Source organism: Lolium perenne, chromosome 3, assembly GCF_019359855.2.
Source record: "Lolium perenne isolate Kyuss_39 chromosome 3, Kyuss_2.0, whole genome shotgun sequence".
Lineage (NCBI taxonomy): Eukaryota > Viridiplantae > Streptophyta > Magnoliopsida > Poales > Poaceae > Lolium > Lolium perenne.
This window is the reverse complement of record NC_067246.2, coordinates 180431084-180448146: the sequence shown is the minus strand read 5'-3', so window position 1 is coordinate 180448146 and position 17063 is coordinate 180431084. Positions and strand designations below refer to the sequence as shown.

At 43.7% G+C, this 17063-nt stretch overlaps 1 protein-coding gene across 1 annotated transcript; it reads right to left on the bottom strand.

Annotated features, from left to right (window-relative positions):
- Positions 1-3971: 3971 nt before the first annotated feature.
- On the bottom strand, positions 3972-9292 carry LOC127342747 (probable protein phosphatase 2C 6). Its single transcript, XM_051368756.2, has 4 exons — positions 8228-9292; positions 7768-8133; positions 7551-7656; positions 3972-4714 (listed from the first exon to the last, which is right to left on the bottom strand). Exons 1-4 carry the CDS (start codon positions 8831-8833, stop codon positions 4374-4376), a joined length of 1419 nt encoding a protein of 472 aa, XP_051224716.1. The 5' UTR covers positions 8834-9292; the 3' UTR covers positions 3972-4373.
- Positions 9293-17063: the final 7771 nt, after the last annotated feature.

Here is a 17063-nt window from a genome sequence, read left to right as displayed (position 1 = left end):
AGTCGGGGTTTTCTCTGAGGCCGTGACGGGGGATTAATCAAGAGAAATGGCCCAAGGGCCCTTCTACGGTCTTTGGCCCAGGGTGTTCCTATACACTGACCAGGTCCGTGCCTACCTGCCACCGCACACCCTGGTCGAGTATGGGCCTGGCCCATTTTCGTTTTTTCCTTTCCTTTTTCGTTTTTGTTTCTGTTTTTTTTCTTTCATTTCGTTTGTTTTTTCTGTTTTTTGTTTCATTTTGTGTTTTTTTTCTTTTTGTTCAAACTCGAAAAACATTAAAATTTGAAAATAGTTTAAATTCAAAAAAATGTTTACATTTCAAAATATGCAAATCTGAAATTGTTCAAATTCCAAAAATGTTCAAATTTAAAATTGTTCGTATTTGAAAATGTTTATATTCCAAAAATGTTTAAATATAAAATTCCATACTAGAAAAAGTTCAAATGTTGCAAAAAAGTAAAATTTTAAAATGTTTAATTCCAAAAAAATGTTCAAGTTAGAAATGTTTCTAAATTTTGAAAATATTTAGATTTAAAAAATTAAATTTTTGAAAAAATGTTCACGTTTAAAAAATGTTCAATCCGGAAATGTTCAAATTCAAAAAAGGTTAACAAAAATGTTCAATCCCAAAACGTGTTCAATCTCGAAAATGTTCAAAATTTAAAAATACTTAGATTAAATTATTTGAATTCTTGAAAAAATATTCTATTCAAAAAATGCTCAATTATAAAAAAATGTTCAGCCTTTTTCTAAAAATTGTTCAAATTCAAAAATATTTAAAATTATAAAATAGAATTTAAATATTTTCTGATTTGAAATATTTTCTGAAATTTAAATATTTTCTAAAAAATTGCTCAAATTCAAAAATATTTACGTTATGTTGTTGGGTCGGCGCCCTAAAAATGCCATCCAGGTCGGTGAATAACACCTGCCTCGTACGCTGGGGTGCACCTACTCATCGCTCATTAGCGGGAGCTACCATGCATGGCTCGCGCGTGCATCCCTCTTAGGCCAGCCCATGTAAGAGATTCTCTGTATTTTTTTCCTACTATTTTTTGAAAATATCCAAATTTGAAAAGTTTCATATTTCAAAAAATATACAGATTTCAAAATGATCAAAATAAAAAAGTTTAAATTTGAAAATTTGAAACTTGCTAAGATTTGAAATTTGTTTAGATTCAAATTTTATCGAATTTAAAATTTTCTTAACTTTGAAATTTGCTCGAATTTAAAATTTGCTTAACTTTGAAATTTGCTTGAATTTTAAATTTGTTCAAAGAAGAAAGAAACAGAAAAAAGAAAAACAAAGAAAACCCGGATGGAAACCAAAGAAAACCCGAAAAACCTGACAAAATCTTGACCGAAACCTTCTAGAAGGTTCCTAAACCGGAAAATCCCGAAGCTCCTAGTTCCCTTCTCGTTGATGGGCCGCGGCCCAAAGTCCCCTCGTTAGCGGACGGAGTGTATTCCCTCCCGCTAACGGGCCATGAATAGGTTTTGCCGATACTCTGGGCGAAACCTATATAATGCTCAACGTAAACTGGAGCAAGTTGACACATACATTGTCTACACCTAGCATTTCTTAACGGGGCGTTGCTTTCGTCTTTTTCGGTTTATGGGAACATTCTAGAAGTATTAGGTCCTTTTGGGTTTTTTCCGTCAGGTTTCCTAGTTTCTCGGATTTCCGTTATTTTTTATGTTTTTGTTTTTATGTTTTGTTTTTTTCCCTGTTTTTGTTTCCTTTTTATTTTTCAAATATGAATTTTTAAAAAAATATGAACATTTTTCAAATCTAAATATTTTAAAAGTTTAAACATTTTTCAGATGTGAGTAAATTTTTTATCTGATTTTTTTGAAATTTTTAACATTTTCAAAATGTACACAGAAAAATGCAAAACGAGTTGTGGCCCATATCGTCCTGTCAGCGGGTCGGGCATATTCCCTCTCGCTAATGAACGATAAATAGGATTTACCGGGTACGCAACGAAAGAAAAGTTTTATCTCCACGTAGGGATTCTAGTTTGGCCCCACTAAGTGGGAAATGACTGGTGCATGGAAGGAGATAGCGCGGAATTTGGAGATTAAAAGGATTAAAGATTATTCACTACAATTGTTGTCATAATAACCGAGTACTAGCAATCACTAGCAAGATGACAAGACATAAATTTGTTGACGAGGTTCGGCAAACTCACATATCCCTTCGACATTAATACATGTGTGTTCTTTCCCACGATAAGTAATGTGTGTCGATTCCACGAATAGCTAAATGTACAGTGCGGCAATATTGATAAAGAATCAGGAGTTTGTATTTTATAACTGTTTCGTGCTTGAAAGTAAAGTGTGGGTAAATAGTAAATAAAAGTAGTTCTTTAGTCCTCTTATAACTTACAAAAGGACAAGCCAAATGTTTGTTCTAGCAAGGGTTTCTGAGGGTGGCATAGGTTTTAGCAAACTTTAACACGGAGCATGATATATCTATTGCCAAAAAAAAATCTTGGTGAGCAGAGCCTAAGCAAACTAGACCCCCATACACTGGAAACTACACCCCTCATGATTGATCCTAATGCTACATACATAAGGAAACAATGAAATTATTAAGACACAAAGTATGGCCATCGCCTAAAATGTTAGAGTCGCTGATCAAGAACCCCCGATTGCAAAACAAAGAATTGAGGCACGTTTTCTTTCAACTCTGGCCACATGCCTCTCCGCCATATAATTCATTCACCTTTAGTAACATGTGGAGCTACTCAAAACCCGTGAGACATGGAGATGATTAGTGGTGTATGAAATACAACACAATGTGAACCTTCAACAACAAGGAATAATGCAACATCAAATACTAGCATGCAAAAAACACCGAAAAGTTATCTAGGGTTCCGATCTACACAAAATTTGAGGCAAGGGGGTGAAGTCGCTCACGGTGATGCCAGTGACGGCATGATTTTCCCTTAATGGCGGCAGTGGAGCCGACATGATTTGTCCTCTCCTTGAGAAGGAGAAGACTTTTTGATTCACCGTCGCCTCTGAACAGTAGAAGTTGTAGCGTACGGGTTTTTTTTTAGATGAGACCTGGTAAAAAAGAGGTTAGGAGGGGAGCTAGGACACACCGTGGCTGGCCTTGGTGGCCGGCTTCTTGGCCCTCATTTGCCTCCTATGGCTCCTCTTGTGAGCCTCCAATGGTAGTGGTCTTGAGCCTCCAATGCTAGTGGTCTTCATCTTCATGAAGCACTAATGAGATACTTTTTTCTCTCGGTTTATTTGAAATTCAAAAGGTACCTCAAACAATGAAGTATAAAAAGGGGGGTTGTGCCTCCCGAAATTGAATAATAATGTGCATCCACTTTTGAAGAAAATCACATAAATCATATAAAAGTAGGCAAATAATGCATGCTTGATCTGAATAACAATATGAACCAAAGTAATATGACCTAATATAAATCATATGAATACATGTTCATGAGCTTGCCACACAGACGCCACCACCAGAACGTCGCAGCAAACAAGACGATGTGGGATGAGATCAACGCCACAATGCCCAACACGAGAAGACCATGGACACTAGGTCAACGGCACTATCGCCTCAGCGAGGAACACAAGAACCCCACCGATGTCATCACAGTGCGGTTTCTCCGCCGAGTGGTGGCAAGAGGAGGGCTGACGCTGCTAGAATCTCTCCGAAGCCGGCCAGAGGAGCAACCTGTTGGCAGGTTGCTAATTAGTAGCTCTAGAAATTTGATGATGTGAAAGTCCCCGCATAATCAGAGTTCAAAAACTTAGTGGTTCAAGCATATCAGGTTGCTAATTAGTAGCTCTAGAAATTTGATGATGTGAAAGTCCCCGCATAATCAGAGTTCAAAAACTTAGTGGTTCAAGCATATGTGTGGGGCACAGCGTAACATAGAGCTGTCAATCCTGTCATACTCCGTGTATGAGCAATCCCACATAAAAATTCGCCTACAAACACGCAGTACAACTGGAAGACTTGGCACCTGGATTTCATAAAGTCAGCAAGGGCAGTACAGAATACTTTATACCACTTGTTCCTTTCGTACCCTACAGGCTCAAATATACATTTCCAGATACATGATGGCCCAGCTTAACAAAAAGAATAAGGGGCAACAAAGGAAGAAGAGCAGAAAACAGGATCACCCCCGCCATCAGGAAACATAAACCCTGACGAGGATTTTCGTAATCTGTACTGTATACATGAATACAGCCCTTGACAGCCCAAATGATGGAAAAGGAAGAAAAGAACGAACTGGGCTACGTAATGTACTAAGGCGACGGACTAAACTGATTGAATTTGGATTCTCCAAATCTATATAGATTCCTAGGAATTTGTCATTAAGGTTGTCCATCAAGCAGTTGATTTAAGTTTTGCTCTTGAACTTCCTCTGTGCCTTGAGGTCAACCACAATAACAGAGATGTTGTCCTTGCTCCCCTTCTGGAGAGCAAGCTTCGACAAGCAGTCAGCAGCTGCTTGGGCGGCTGGGTCTGGGGAGTCACCGCTACGTTGAGCAGACGATGAGCTTCCACCGTTTTTCTTATGCCATAAGAGTATCCGTTTTCGAGCAACATCGCATACCTCTTCATTGGACAATACATCCCAGAGGCCATCGCTGGCAAGGACAAGGCACTCGTCATCCTTAGCTCGAGGAACAATTGTGACCTCAGGGACAGGAATTATCCATGGCTTCAGATATCTGTCACCTGTAATAGGTATAGAAACATCAGGCCACAACTTGTTTGTGCAGGTTGGATAATTAGGAAGATAATAACAATCTATGCAACAAAAGTAGGAAATCTACCATACACACGGATTAAGCAGTGACAGCCAATACATGAACGTGCAGCAGTAACTCACAAAAAATGCCATCTCACAATTACTGCATACACAATGACAAGAAAGCACACCAACTGCAAAAGCAAACTGATAGAGCAAGGCTACTAGACATACACACTTTCGTGTAGCTCAATAAGTTGAGTCTGCAGATTCATCCAGGAGATTTATGAAATATACATCTAGCCCAAGGTAACAAAAGAACACGAGTAATTAACGCAAGCAGCTGTACATATTTAAGTCACAGGTGTACTCAACTAAACCTATTGTAACTGAATAAGTAGAACAGCAGTCAACAGATATACATCAAAACAAGAGTTGTTTTACTAATAGTACTATACAACTCACAGACTATACAATGCAGTCACGCGCATAATATTTACAAGAATAGCAAAAGTTAATCAACCAGCGTGCAGCAGAACTACTAATGATAGATGACAGAAGTACAAATTGTCACATACGTATTACTTAAAACTCAGCTATGGGTTTGTCCTATGGTACGAACACACACAATATTTTCCTAGATAAAGGTCATACGACATCCGTTATCTTATGTATTGAATCTTTTACTGCATCTAGGTTTAAGTAGATCTTATTGACAGATGTTTAACTTCCTACCATAACGTAGTCTAGTTAGGCATTCACAACCATTATTATGCGCTGTGATCAAACCTTCATGCTAACATAAGATAACTATAGCAAGACTTGATGTGACCAGAGACTGATGCAGATTCGTCGGTTTATTCCAAATATGGAATTAGGATCGCCAGAATGCAAATACGTAGTACATCAATACAAGGAATTGAGTCAAAGTAGTTCCTGATTTTGCAAATGTCAAGAATTAAGAGGACTTGCATACAGAATTGGGAGTCTTGAAGTAGCAAAAAAAAGTTGTAAGATCAGTACACGATGTAGATGCACAACCAATTTCAGTTTTCAGGTACTACAGATAAGCAGTACGTGCTGACTGCTGAGTATTCACACAATTACCCCACGGACATACTACATGACCAACTACCAACCACATTTATACAAAACCAGCTAAAACTAAAAGGGATCTAGTACAACAGTACCATGTGTTCATTGTGTGACGCAATAGAAGAAGAAACACAACACTACTATATCATCACCCTAAAAATATATACTGTGATAAATAACCACAGTTCAAGCTATGTGTAGGAACTAGGAAGTCCTAGACAAAAGGCTTATGGCCTGGGTCCAAACACAAGTAGTTGTTGGGTTTAACAGCTTACTGTCTCAGCTGTTAACAGCTGAACGTCAAATACTGCACGCCAAAGTGAACATCTCACAGGATAAATTACCATTTAGTATGTTGTGCAATGGCAGCAGTGTGCTTCAAAACAGACAAAAGCAGAAATAAAATATAATGAAGAATTTGCACTACCCTGATGTAAGAACTTAACTATGTAAACAAATGATATACATCAGCTCAAAGGGGGGCAGGATCAAACTCAGATTTCAAACATAAGGTGAAAAAGGAATCTATCAAAACCACCTTGAAGCAGACTGCCAACAGTTTTAGCATCAGTATGAGATTTAGACCATGCAGAGAACGCACTTCACACTTTCTACATTCCCGCGACCAAACTAAAACAGTAAATGTGCTCAACTAGGGGCAAGAAGTCTAGGCCTGTCAGTCCATAATTATCAGGAGAACTTCAATAGACAAGATGGTTTGAAACATTTTCCCAAAATAATAGTCCTATGATTTATCAGGATATGCGTATTTTTTAATTAGCTAGCCCTATAATATTACAAAATATGGAAAAGGCAATCTGGGTCCTTCTTGACCAATGGAAGCATGAATCAGGAAGGAACAAAATAAGTGGAGCAAGAATCAGAACCTTTTTAGAATAAGCAACTTTGTGTGTTGGGATTTTGCAGGAGATAATTTCATCGGCAAGGCTTTATGGCTTTCTTTATGGAATGTTTATCCAATAGCACATACTAGATTGCAACAACCTATGCAGTTAGTAAATTCTAAACAGACTCTGTCATCTCCCAAGCAAGGTTGTTCAAGTATGGTTCGAACTCAACCTATGGAACCCATTACTCATTTTTGTGAACTAGTTCTGCCAGTATGGTTGGAGCAAAAGAAGGAAAGTGAACTAGGCAGTATTCACAGGTTTCCATGGAAGTATTCGCATGTATTATTTCACTATCGCAGAGCAGGAACATTCTAAGCATATAAAATTGCACAGCATCATCATATAACAAAGATCAACATTAATGAAAACTGGATATTGCTTTACCACCAATACTAGAAACAAAAGGCATTTTACCATTCGGTAAGCAACTAAATCAGAATAGCTCTGCCTTAACAGGAACTGAAGGATAGACATTCAAAATGCCATGCCAAACAGTACTGAGACTTAGACACACCCTATGCAGGTTGTGATTACTTATCCAGCCTATCGCTGAATCCATGGGCGGAGCCAAGGCCCGGCATGCCCGGGCAGCTGCCCGGGCTAAGCTGATGATTTCCCCTTAAATACAACTGGTTAGTGAGGCACTAAGCAAGATTTCGTACGGAGCATGCCGGAAGGAAGCTAATTTTACTTAGACTTTGCCCGGGCTGTAACAATGAGTTAGCTCCGCCACTGGCTGAATCATGCCAACAGTAAACAATGGTGGTTTTCATATGTCGAGCAGAAGAGATGTTCCGAACAGGAATAGCAAGCATACCAATTGACCGCGACATGGCAAGAACACCGAAAACACGGTAGCCATTCCACTGTATGACCTTGCCACCCGCTGCCTCAATCCGTGCATACTCATCCTCCCTGTTAGGCTGAAACCGAAAGAAGCAAGCAATGCAGTCAACATTTAATTAACAGGTGAACCAAATAGCTCCAAGGCAACACCGAAATAACAGAAAGCCTCAGGAAGCATGGGAGCTTACTTTGTGATCCACTGACAAGGGCACGGGCTGCTTGCCACGGCAGAGCACTGCCCTCGAGTCTCCACAGTTGGAGACGATGATGTGGGAGGAGCAGATGACAGAGACCACCGCCGTTGTGCCCACGGTCTCAGGTGCCACAGGATCTGTCGCTGCAGCGGCATTGCTCGTGCCCACGTCTCCCCCTCCTCCGCTGCTTGCTTTACCAGCCACCTCGTCATCCACCCTAGTGAAGCAATCCACAAACGCCTTCTCCCACTGCTTCTTGAACTCCACGGCCCCCAAGTTAGCACCAGAGATGGACTCCTCTATCCTGCTCAGCTCCTCCACCAGCGCTGCGTGGAGGCGATCCCGGCAGTAATCAGCTACCTGCGCGAGCAGGAGGCAGAGGCCAACTAAGTTACCTACTACCCGAAATTGTTTGATTCGTGCGCAGAGTTTTGAGTTAATGGTTGGGGGTTACCTGCGCACCGCCGTGGCCATCATACACACCGAAAAAGTGCGCGGGGAGGCGGAAGGAGATGGGATCGAGGCCATCGACCATATTGCTGCCGGTGAGCATCCAGAGCGGCAATCCGAAGAACCTGGGCACGGCGACGACGGCGTCCTCCATCTCCGGGCGTCTGCCGCAGATAGACGTGTACCCCCAGAGCGGAACGCACTCGACCGCGAAGACGCTCCTGCCCCCCGCCGCGACCCTGGCCTCCGCCTCGACGGTGGCCGCGGAGGCCGCCGAGTCCTCGAACACCACCGCGCCCCCCTCGACTCCAGACCCGAAAAACCCGAGCCCCACCCCCTCGAAGTCGGCGCTGGCGACGCTGCTGCAGTCGCTGTTCACCGAGCACGGGCTCCCCGCTGCGTCCTCTTCCGCTGGCAGCTCCATCGCCGCCGCCGTGGTGGTGGTCGTGGTCCTGACCGGCGGCACTGGCGGGACCCCCTCCATCTCCATCTCCATCTCCATGGCCCCCGCCACCACGGCCACAATCGGCTCGGCGGCGGCGGCGGCGATTAGCGTGAGCCCCGCCGTGGCGGGGCTAAACACCGGCGCGGGTAGCGCGACATCCTCCATGGCGGGCTCCAGAATCAGCGCCCCTGGCCGGCTCACCAGCCCAGCACCCCATCGGTGGCGCCGCTCCCCCTACCGCATGCTCCGCATCCCCTTCTGGTGACCCGGCGGCGGCGGCGCCTCATGTGCGTCCAGATCTGCGCCGATCCAGGCCGAATCCCGAGGGCGCTACCAGCAGGGGCTCCACCAGCACCGCCCGCCCTATAAACAAAGGCGGTCCGCGCGCACCCGCGGATGGATCCGGGCCTCCGAACCAGCGCGCGCTCACGGGCGGTGCCCTGTCTCGCAAGGAACAGCAGCGGCGGCGGGAGCGAGCGACGCACACCACACGCGGGCGAGGAGGGAAAGAGATGGAGGGAGAGAGGGGAGGAGAGAGACAGAGCAGCGTGGTAGCAGTAGCAGCAGCAGCAGCAGTTTGGAGCTTGGCAGTAAAAGCAAAGGGGTGGTGACGCCGTGAAGGTGAAGGCGTCGGAGATGGGAGGGGAAAGCTACGTGCACCTCCGTGCGTGTGCGGGGACAGGTGTCGAGGGGGCAGTGGGACGAGACACGCGGATCGCCGGATCGGCTGCTCGGCCTCCACCAGCGCCCAGCCGCGGGACGCGTGTCGAGTCGCTCTACGGGTGGGCCCCGCCCCGCGAGGGATGAGTCATCATCGCCATCGGGGTGTGCACAGTGGAACTAGTACTCCTCCTAGTCCCAGCCCTACATGTGGTGCCGTGCTGGCGCTGTACGGTTGGGGGCTCGGGTCGCAGGGAGCTTCTGGGCATCGCCCAGCAATAATGCCGCGCGCGCAGACATGTGTCCCCCGCTGGAGCTGGACGCTGTCGTCGGAGACGGAGCGCCAATCCTACAAGCGTTTCCATGGCTGGTACTACTCTAGAATTCGTTTTTCTTTTTCATTTTTTGAGGCCAGATATTCCTTTTTTGATCGCCAGGGCGACACGTACGCCACAGACGCGGCGAGAAAAGGAAGGCCGTTTCTGTTGGACCGGGGAGACGTGTATTGCGTGAGGCGCGAGAACATCTTTTTACAAAGGTCCCTGTCCTGCCGAAAAAGAGCGGAAAAGAAATCGCGGAAAATGGCACCAGCTGTTCCTGCCTGCCTGCCGCCACGTGGTGCACGCAGCTGGCGACGACGTGACGGCCGGCCTGCAACGCCACACGCGCGCTGCTGCCCCCACCCCACGCACAGCCACAGGCGCGGTAAAATGGTAACACCGCGATTCCCGCGCGCGGCAGAAAAAATACTACTCGCAACGCGGGCCAGCCGAACAGCCTGAGAAGAAACGAGAGAAGAGAGAGATTGAAGCGAATGGATACTTTCATTGATAGGGACGTGGGGTATTTATAGTACCCCAACAGTCGTGAGTACATAGTCGGTTTACATGCATCCCTTCGGGATGGTTGCGTTTAGACAACGCTAGGATTTGCAATGGACAAATATTAACTGCAAGCAGTTATCCTAAGGGAAATATTAACTGCTACATTAGCCTACAACTGACGCTAACTTCTAGCCACAATATTTCCTAACACTCCCCCTTGGACATTGCTGTCTTCAAGATATTGAACTCTTCATAATGTTGTGTCGGAAATCTTGATAGTCCTTAATCTTGAAACTTTGAGAATCTTCAATCTTGTACTATTTGTTCTCCAAGATCCTGTTGGAAAATATAAAGAGAAATATAGAAATTTGATATACCGTTGGTATAATAATTGTATCATTAAAACCTATATGAGAAATCCGTTGGAGAACTCATAAGGAAAAGAGTACAATATATTACTATCGGATGATAAATAGTAAGTTAGTCCTGGGAGATTTCTCCCCCTGAACCTTGCAAATTTCTAAGTCGTCTCATACCAATACCATGAATGCATTTTTGAAATGCAGCTGATGGTAAAGACTTAGTGAACAAATCTGCAAGATTGTCACATGATTTTGTTTGCAAAATATCAATTTCTCCATTTTTCTGTAATTCATGAGGAAAGAACAGCTTTGGAGCAATATGTTTTGTGATATTACTTTTAATATATCCCATATGCATTTGAGCAACACATGCAGCATTATCTTCATAGATAATAGTTGGTGATTCTAATGAACCTATGCCGCATGAGGTCTGGATATGATTAATCACTCTGAAGAAGCCATACACACTCACGTGAAGCTTCATATAATGCAATTATTTCGTAGTGGTTAGTGGAAGTTGCTACTAGAGTTTGTTTAGTTGACTTCCATGAGATAGCAGTTCCATAGAATAAAAATACAAATCCAGCTTTGTGATCTAGCATTATGGGGATCGAGAAAGATAGCCGAAGCATCGCATAGCAGTCAAAGTCATATCTTGATTCTTCTTATAGAATAAACCAAGATCTTTGGTACCTTGTAAATACTCAAGATATTCTTCACTCCAGCCCAATGGCGTTTTGTTGGAGCTGCACTATGTCTAGCCAATAAATTTACTGCGAAGGCAATATCCGGCCTAGTACAATTAGCAAGGTACATTAGTGCTCCTATCGCACTAAGATATGGAAACTCAGTCCCAATACATCTTCGTTATCATCCCTAGGTCTAAAGGGATCCTTTTCCATATCAAGGGATCTAACGACCATGGGTGTTTTGGATGGATATGATTTATCCATATTGAATTTTTCCAAAACTTTACGAATATATGCGGGTGATAAACGAGTATTCCCGAGGGAAGATGCTCAAGTTGTAAACCTAAGCAGAATTTGGTTTTTCCCAAATCCTTCATCTCAAACTCCGTCATTAAATGATTGCGTGCTACAGATATATCTGTCGCGTTACCAATGATGTTGAGGTCATCAACATAAACTGAGATGATGCAAAATCCTTTTGAGGATTTCTTAATGAAAACGCATGGGCAATCATCATTATTTGAGCATCCTTTTGAAGAAGGAACTCACTAAGCCGGTTATACCACATTTTACCCGATTGCTTTAAGCCATAGAGTGACTTTTGTAATTTTACACAATACATGTTGCGATTTATATTTGGATTAGGGATTTTAAGTCCATCGGGGACTTTCATATAAATATCCGCATCGAGTGACCCATATAGATATGCGGTCACTACATCCATTAACTGCATTGATAAATTCATTTGTACTGCCAATGATATTAAGTATCGAAACGTAATTCCACTCATTACAGGAGAATATGTATCGTCGTAGTCGATACCGGGTCTCTGCGTAAACCCTTGTGCTACTAGTCTCGCTTTATATCTCACCACCTCATTATTTTCGTTCCTTTTTCGAACGAAAACCCATTTAGCTCCCACAGGAAGACTTTTTGAGGAGTAGGTATTACTTTAGAGAATACCTCTCTTTTATTAAGCGAGCGCAATTCTGCCTCAATTGCCTCCTTCCATTTAGGCCAATCCGAGCGCTTCAGGCACTCTTTCATAGATTTTGGCTCTGGATCCAGTTGAAGGGCTTTAGCAATTTTAGAGGAGAAATATGTGTCGACAATTGTAGTCTTTCTATTATATGATTCTCCCGAATCGATATAGTTTATGGAAATTTCATTAGTTTCTTCAGCACCGTGTGATTTCCCATAACAACGGAGTCTCAGTTGTTTCGATGTCCCAGCAATAGAATTTGTGTGCACATTTATGCTAGGTTCTTGATGTTGAACATCATCTTGGTGTCTATCAACTTCAAAGTTGATTTGCATTTACCGTCATACATTTTCTTTGTTTCCGCGGTGGCTTTGGAGAAGCCTTTTCCCCGAGACCAGATTTCTCCCCTTTTATTTGCAATTGGGAGTTGAGTAGTTTTATTTGGTACCTCTACTCGTTCCGGTGCATTGACTGCAGTGGATATATGATTTAGTGACACCTTTGTGATCAGTAAATGCGTCGGCAAGTTATTTGCAAAGTGTTGCAAATCTATTATTCTCTCGAACTTCAGATTCAGATTCTTTAGTACGTGGATCTAAGGATTGGATGCTGTTACATTCCAATCTATTTCCTGGCATTCTTTGTGGTTTTGTTTCTCCCCTAATGCCGGGAAATGATCCTCATCAAAAATTGAATCAGCGTACCGGGCTGTAAACAGGTCCCCTGTTAGGGGTTCTAAATATTTTATAATTGACGGAGATTTATATCCCACATAGATTCCAATTTTTCTATGGGGTCCCATGGAGGTACGCTGCGGTGGTGATATCGAAGTACGATGCATACAAATATGGAACCGAATTTTTCGCAGGTGGAAATACTTGGCTGATTGCCTGCGTACTATTTGAAATGGGGAAGTTTCATGATATGCGGTTGGTCGACTTGTATCGGATCTGCGGCGTGTAAAACCGCATGTCCCCAACAAGAGGTTGGTAAATTGCAATTACGCAACAATGGTCTAGCAATTAATTTTACTCTTTTGATTAAAGATTCAGCCAATCCATTTTGAGTATGAACATAAGGTACAGAATGTTCTAGATGAATGCCTAAGGCCATACAATAATCATTGAATGCGCGTGAACTGAATTCAGCCGCATTATCCATTCTTATTGTTTTAATCCTGTGTTCTGGATGATTTGCTCGTAATTTGATAATTTGTGATATTAATTTGGCAAAGGCATGGTTACGTGTTGATAATAAACACACATGTGACCATCTAGTAGATGCATCAATTAGCACCATAAAGTACCTAAATGGTCCAGATAAAGGTTGTATTGGACCACATATATCTCCTTGAATTCTTTCAAGAAAATTAAGTGACTCATTTTCAAGTTTGAGGTAGGATGGCCTAATAATTAATTTCCGGTAGCACATGGTGCATACAAAATACTGATGACTTGGGAAATCTTTTAATTGGTAAATTATGACCAATAGAATTGCTTATAATTTTTCTCATCATACCTATTCCAGGATGACCAAGGCGATCATGCCAAGTCTTGAATTTATCAAGATTTTGAAAAATTATTTTGTACGCAACATAAGGTACGGGTTTAATGTATGTAAAGTATAATCCGGAAGAAAATGAAGGGAATTTTTCAAGAGTTTGTTCCTCATATCCGTCGCTTTTTGTTAAAAGCAAATATTCTTTCTTATCCATCTTAACGGTTTAAGATGGAAATTATTTGATCGGATGTCTTTGAAACTTATAAGGGTACGTGTTGATTCAGGATACAAGAGCGCATTCTCAATTACAATAGTAGTACCCATAGGAAGTGTGAATGTGGCTCTTCCTGAACCAATTATTGCTTTGTTACTCCCGTTATAGTCATAACATCTTCCTTTCTCTTAGTAAGAGTTTGGAAGTATTTTGTTTCCTTAAAATTGTGTTAGTAGTAGCACTATCCACTAAACATAATTCTTCTTCCATCGGATTTTCCCGTAAATTTCTAAAAATAGAAAGAGAATATTTTAGAATAAATTTATTTTATTCATATATTCATCAAATTACATACATAGTATATATATTACATATTCGAAATATAAATACATTACAATATTATGTCTGATTCACATAATACAATACATGTAGTCTGAAAGACTTTATTCTACTTATTGTTATACATTATATAACATATCGTAGTATTTAAATAGCTAAGTGACATCAATTGTTTAGGAGATCAATTGAGGTCTCCAAAAACATCTTGGGTGTAGTCCACAAGCATGTCTTCATCGAGGATGATGTTGTCCTTTGCCTTGAATTCTTCAATAGCACTTTGAGAAGGACTAGCTTGAGGGTTGTCGTCAATGGCATTGAAGTGAGCTTCAGCCTTATTTCCATGAACTTGCTTCCCTTTTCCTCCATACTTCATGTATAGATCCACTAGGTGCTTGGGAATACGACATTTGTTTGTACGATGATTCGCACATCCACACCTTTGACAAGTTTGAGAGTTGTCATTTTGATCATTTCTCTTGAAATGACCTTTCCCCTTAAATTGACCATTGGTCTTTTGACCATTGTTTTTCCACTTTCCCTTGAATTTTCGGAAGTTCCTCTTACGGTTTCCGAATTTATTAGTAAAATGAGCATTAGAATGTGCTTCAGGGATCGGCATGGCACCCGTTGGGCGAGCATTGTGATTTTTCATGAGAAGTTCATCATGCTTCTCGGCCTAAAGTAATGTGTATATAAGCTCAGAATACTTCGTGTATTTGTGTTGACGATATTGTCGTTGCAATATCCTCATCGAGGGATGGAAAGTGCATAAGGTTTTCTCGATTAAATCTTCATCCGAAACTTGCTTGTTGCAAAATCTCAGTTTGGAGTTAACTTTATGCACGGCAGAATTATATGCCGCAACGGACTTAAAGTCCTGGAACCTTATGAGAGACCATTCTCTCTCGGCTTCCGGCAACATAACCGCTCTTTGTTGGTCATATCTCTCCTTGAGGGAGTTCCATAAAGCTAGTGGATCCTCCTCCATCAAATATTCATTTTTTAAATCGGGATGGAGGTGGTGCCTTATGAAATGTAATGCCGCATACTTTGCCACATAGGGTATTTACGGAGCATTTTCGGGGGTGTGATAATCACGACCAAGGCCACGACCATTTAAATTTATTTTCATATCCATGGCCCATGATAGATAGTTACTTCCATCAAGTTGTAGTTCTTGGAATTCTTTTTTGATGTCACCCATTTTTTCCTGCATGTATGATCATGCATTTAATTAATTTTACTTGATAGTAAAATTTATTTTGGTAAACAACAAATTTGTTCTTGAGGAACAATTTGAACGCGAATAAATTTAGAGCATGGGACAAAATTGTTGTACCAAATAACATGTTATAATATGCTAGAGGCAAATATATTAATAACATGTCATGTACATATTGAAATTCAAATAGACATAAGGTCTAGAATCTGTATTTACAATACGATACTTGCACACTGAACTAAGTACGAACTGATGTTCCTAAGTACTGCACAACTATACACATACTGTAGTGGCAGGTATGAAGCTTTCTAGAAATATAATGATGAAAGCAAACATGTTATTTATTTAATGTTAGAGTGGCACGTAAGGCCTTTTGGCCCACAAGCCTTTGTCAGGCACCGCTTGGAGCATTGGACCAGCAGGTCAAAGAGGATCGATCGTCTCGTGAGGAGTGGATAACGACCAGTTCGTCTCCTCCTACCACCGCCTTCCTCTGCTCCATACGAGTGCCCACGAGGTAGTTCCATCGGCGGCGGCGGCAGTGGGCCATCCGCGGAGGAGAGACGGCTGCGGTGGCCTCGTCGATGCGGAGTACTCCATTTTCGTCCGTGAAGCCGAGCGCCGCAGCGACCATGTTCCTCTCGCGGATGCCGACGGGCGGGCCGCCATGGGCTGCGGCGAATCGGCGGAGGATGACGCGTGCTTCCGGCGAGGGCGTCGGGAGTGCGAGGATCGCTCGTCTTCCTCTTTCTCCGCGTTGGGAGATTGAGGTCGGGGAGCACCGGGGCGGCCGGCGCGGGAGCCACGGCCTCGACCTCCTCCATCGCGCCTCCGGCTGGATCGCGTTGGGTGGCGCGAAGAACTCCGGCACGGGGTCGCAACCCGGCGGAGCAAAGTGCGCGCGGTCCTCGTCGGAGGGCGTCGGGGATGGGAGGCATGGCTGAAATCCATGCCGCATGCAGTAGTACATCGTCGGAGGCGATGCCGGCGGTGGCGGTGGCACCAGGAGTTCCTCGTCTCCGAAGTCGCGCTCGGGGTCGTCGACAAGCCAGCCGGCGCTTGGTCCGCCCAGCAGCCACTCCATGGGTGGAAGGGCGAACTCCGGCGGCACGCCGATGTCCGCGCCGACGTTTGAGGCTGAGGCCTCGTCTTCGTACACTTGCATCAACCACTTCTTCGGCCGACGGCCGGCGCGGCGACGACGACGGCCGGTTCGGCGCCGACCACCGGGGTTTGTTCCCGGCGCATAACAGCCGTGGTGCTTGGCCCCGGGTCTCCAGGGGTGCGGTGGCGCCGCATCCAGTGGCGGTTGTGGTGCTGGGGCGTCCGCCGGTTGCTGCGGAGGCGGTTGCCGCGGAGGCGACGGCGGAGGCCACCACCACGGAGGCTGAGGCCTCGTCTTTTTCCACCGCGTCGGGGTACCCAGCGGTTGCCGCGGTGGCGGAGGCCACCATTCCAGTCTGGGCGGCCATGACGGCGAGGGCCGAAGTACCAGTGGCTGTGGTTCCGGCGAGTGGCAGTGCGAACGGAAGGTGTTCCCTCTGCCACAAACCGAGCGCCGGAAAAAGCGGGGTCTGAGATGGAAGACATCTTTTTACTCACC

Coding starts and splice junctions, on each gene's coding strand:
- LOC127342747 (XM_051368756.2), bottom strand. CDS start 8,833: ATGGAGGATGTCGCGCTACCCGCGCCGGTGTTTAGCCCCGCCACGGCG. Junction 7,657..7,767: donor CCTTGTCAGTGGATCACAAA/GTAAGCTCCCAT, acceptor TTTCGGTTTCAG/CCTAACAGGGAGGATGAGTA. Junction 4,715..7,550: donor TGCCATGTCGCGGTCAATTG/GTATGCTTGCTA, acceptor TACCTATTACAG/GTGACAGATATCTGAAGCCA.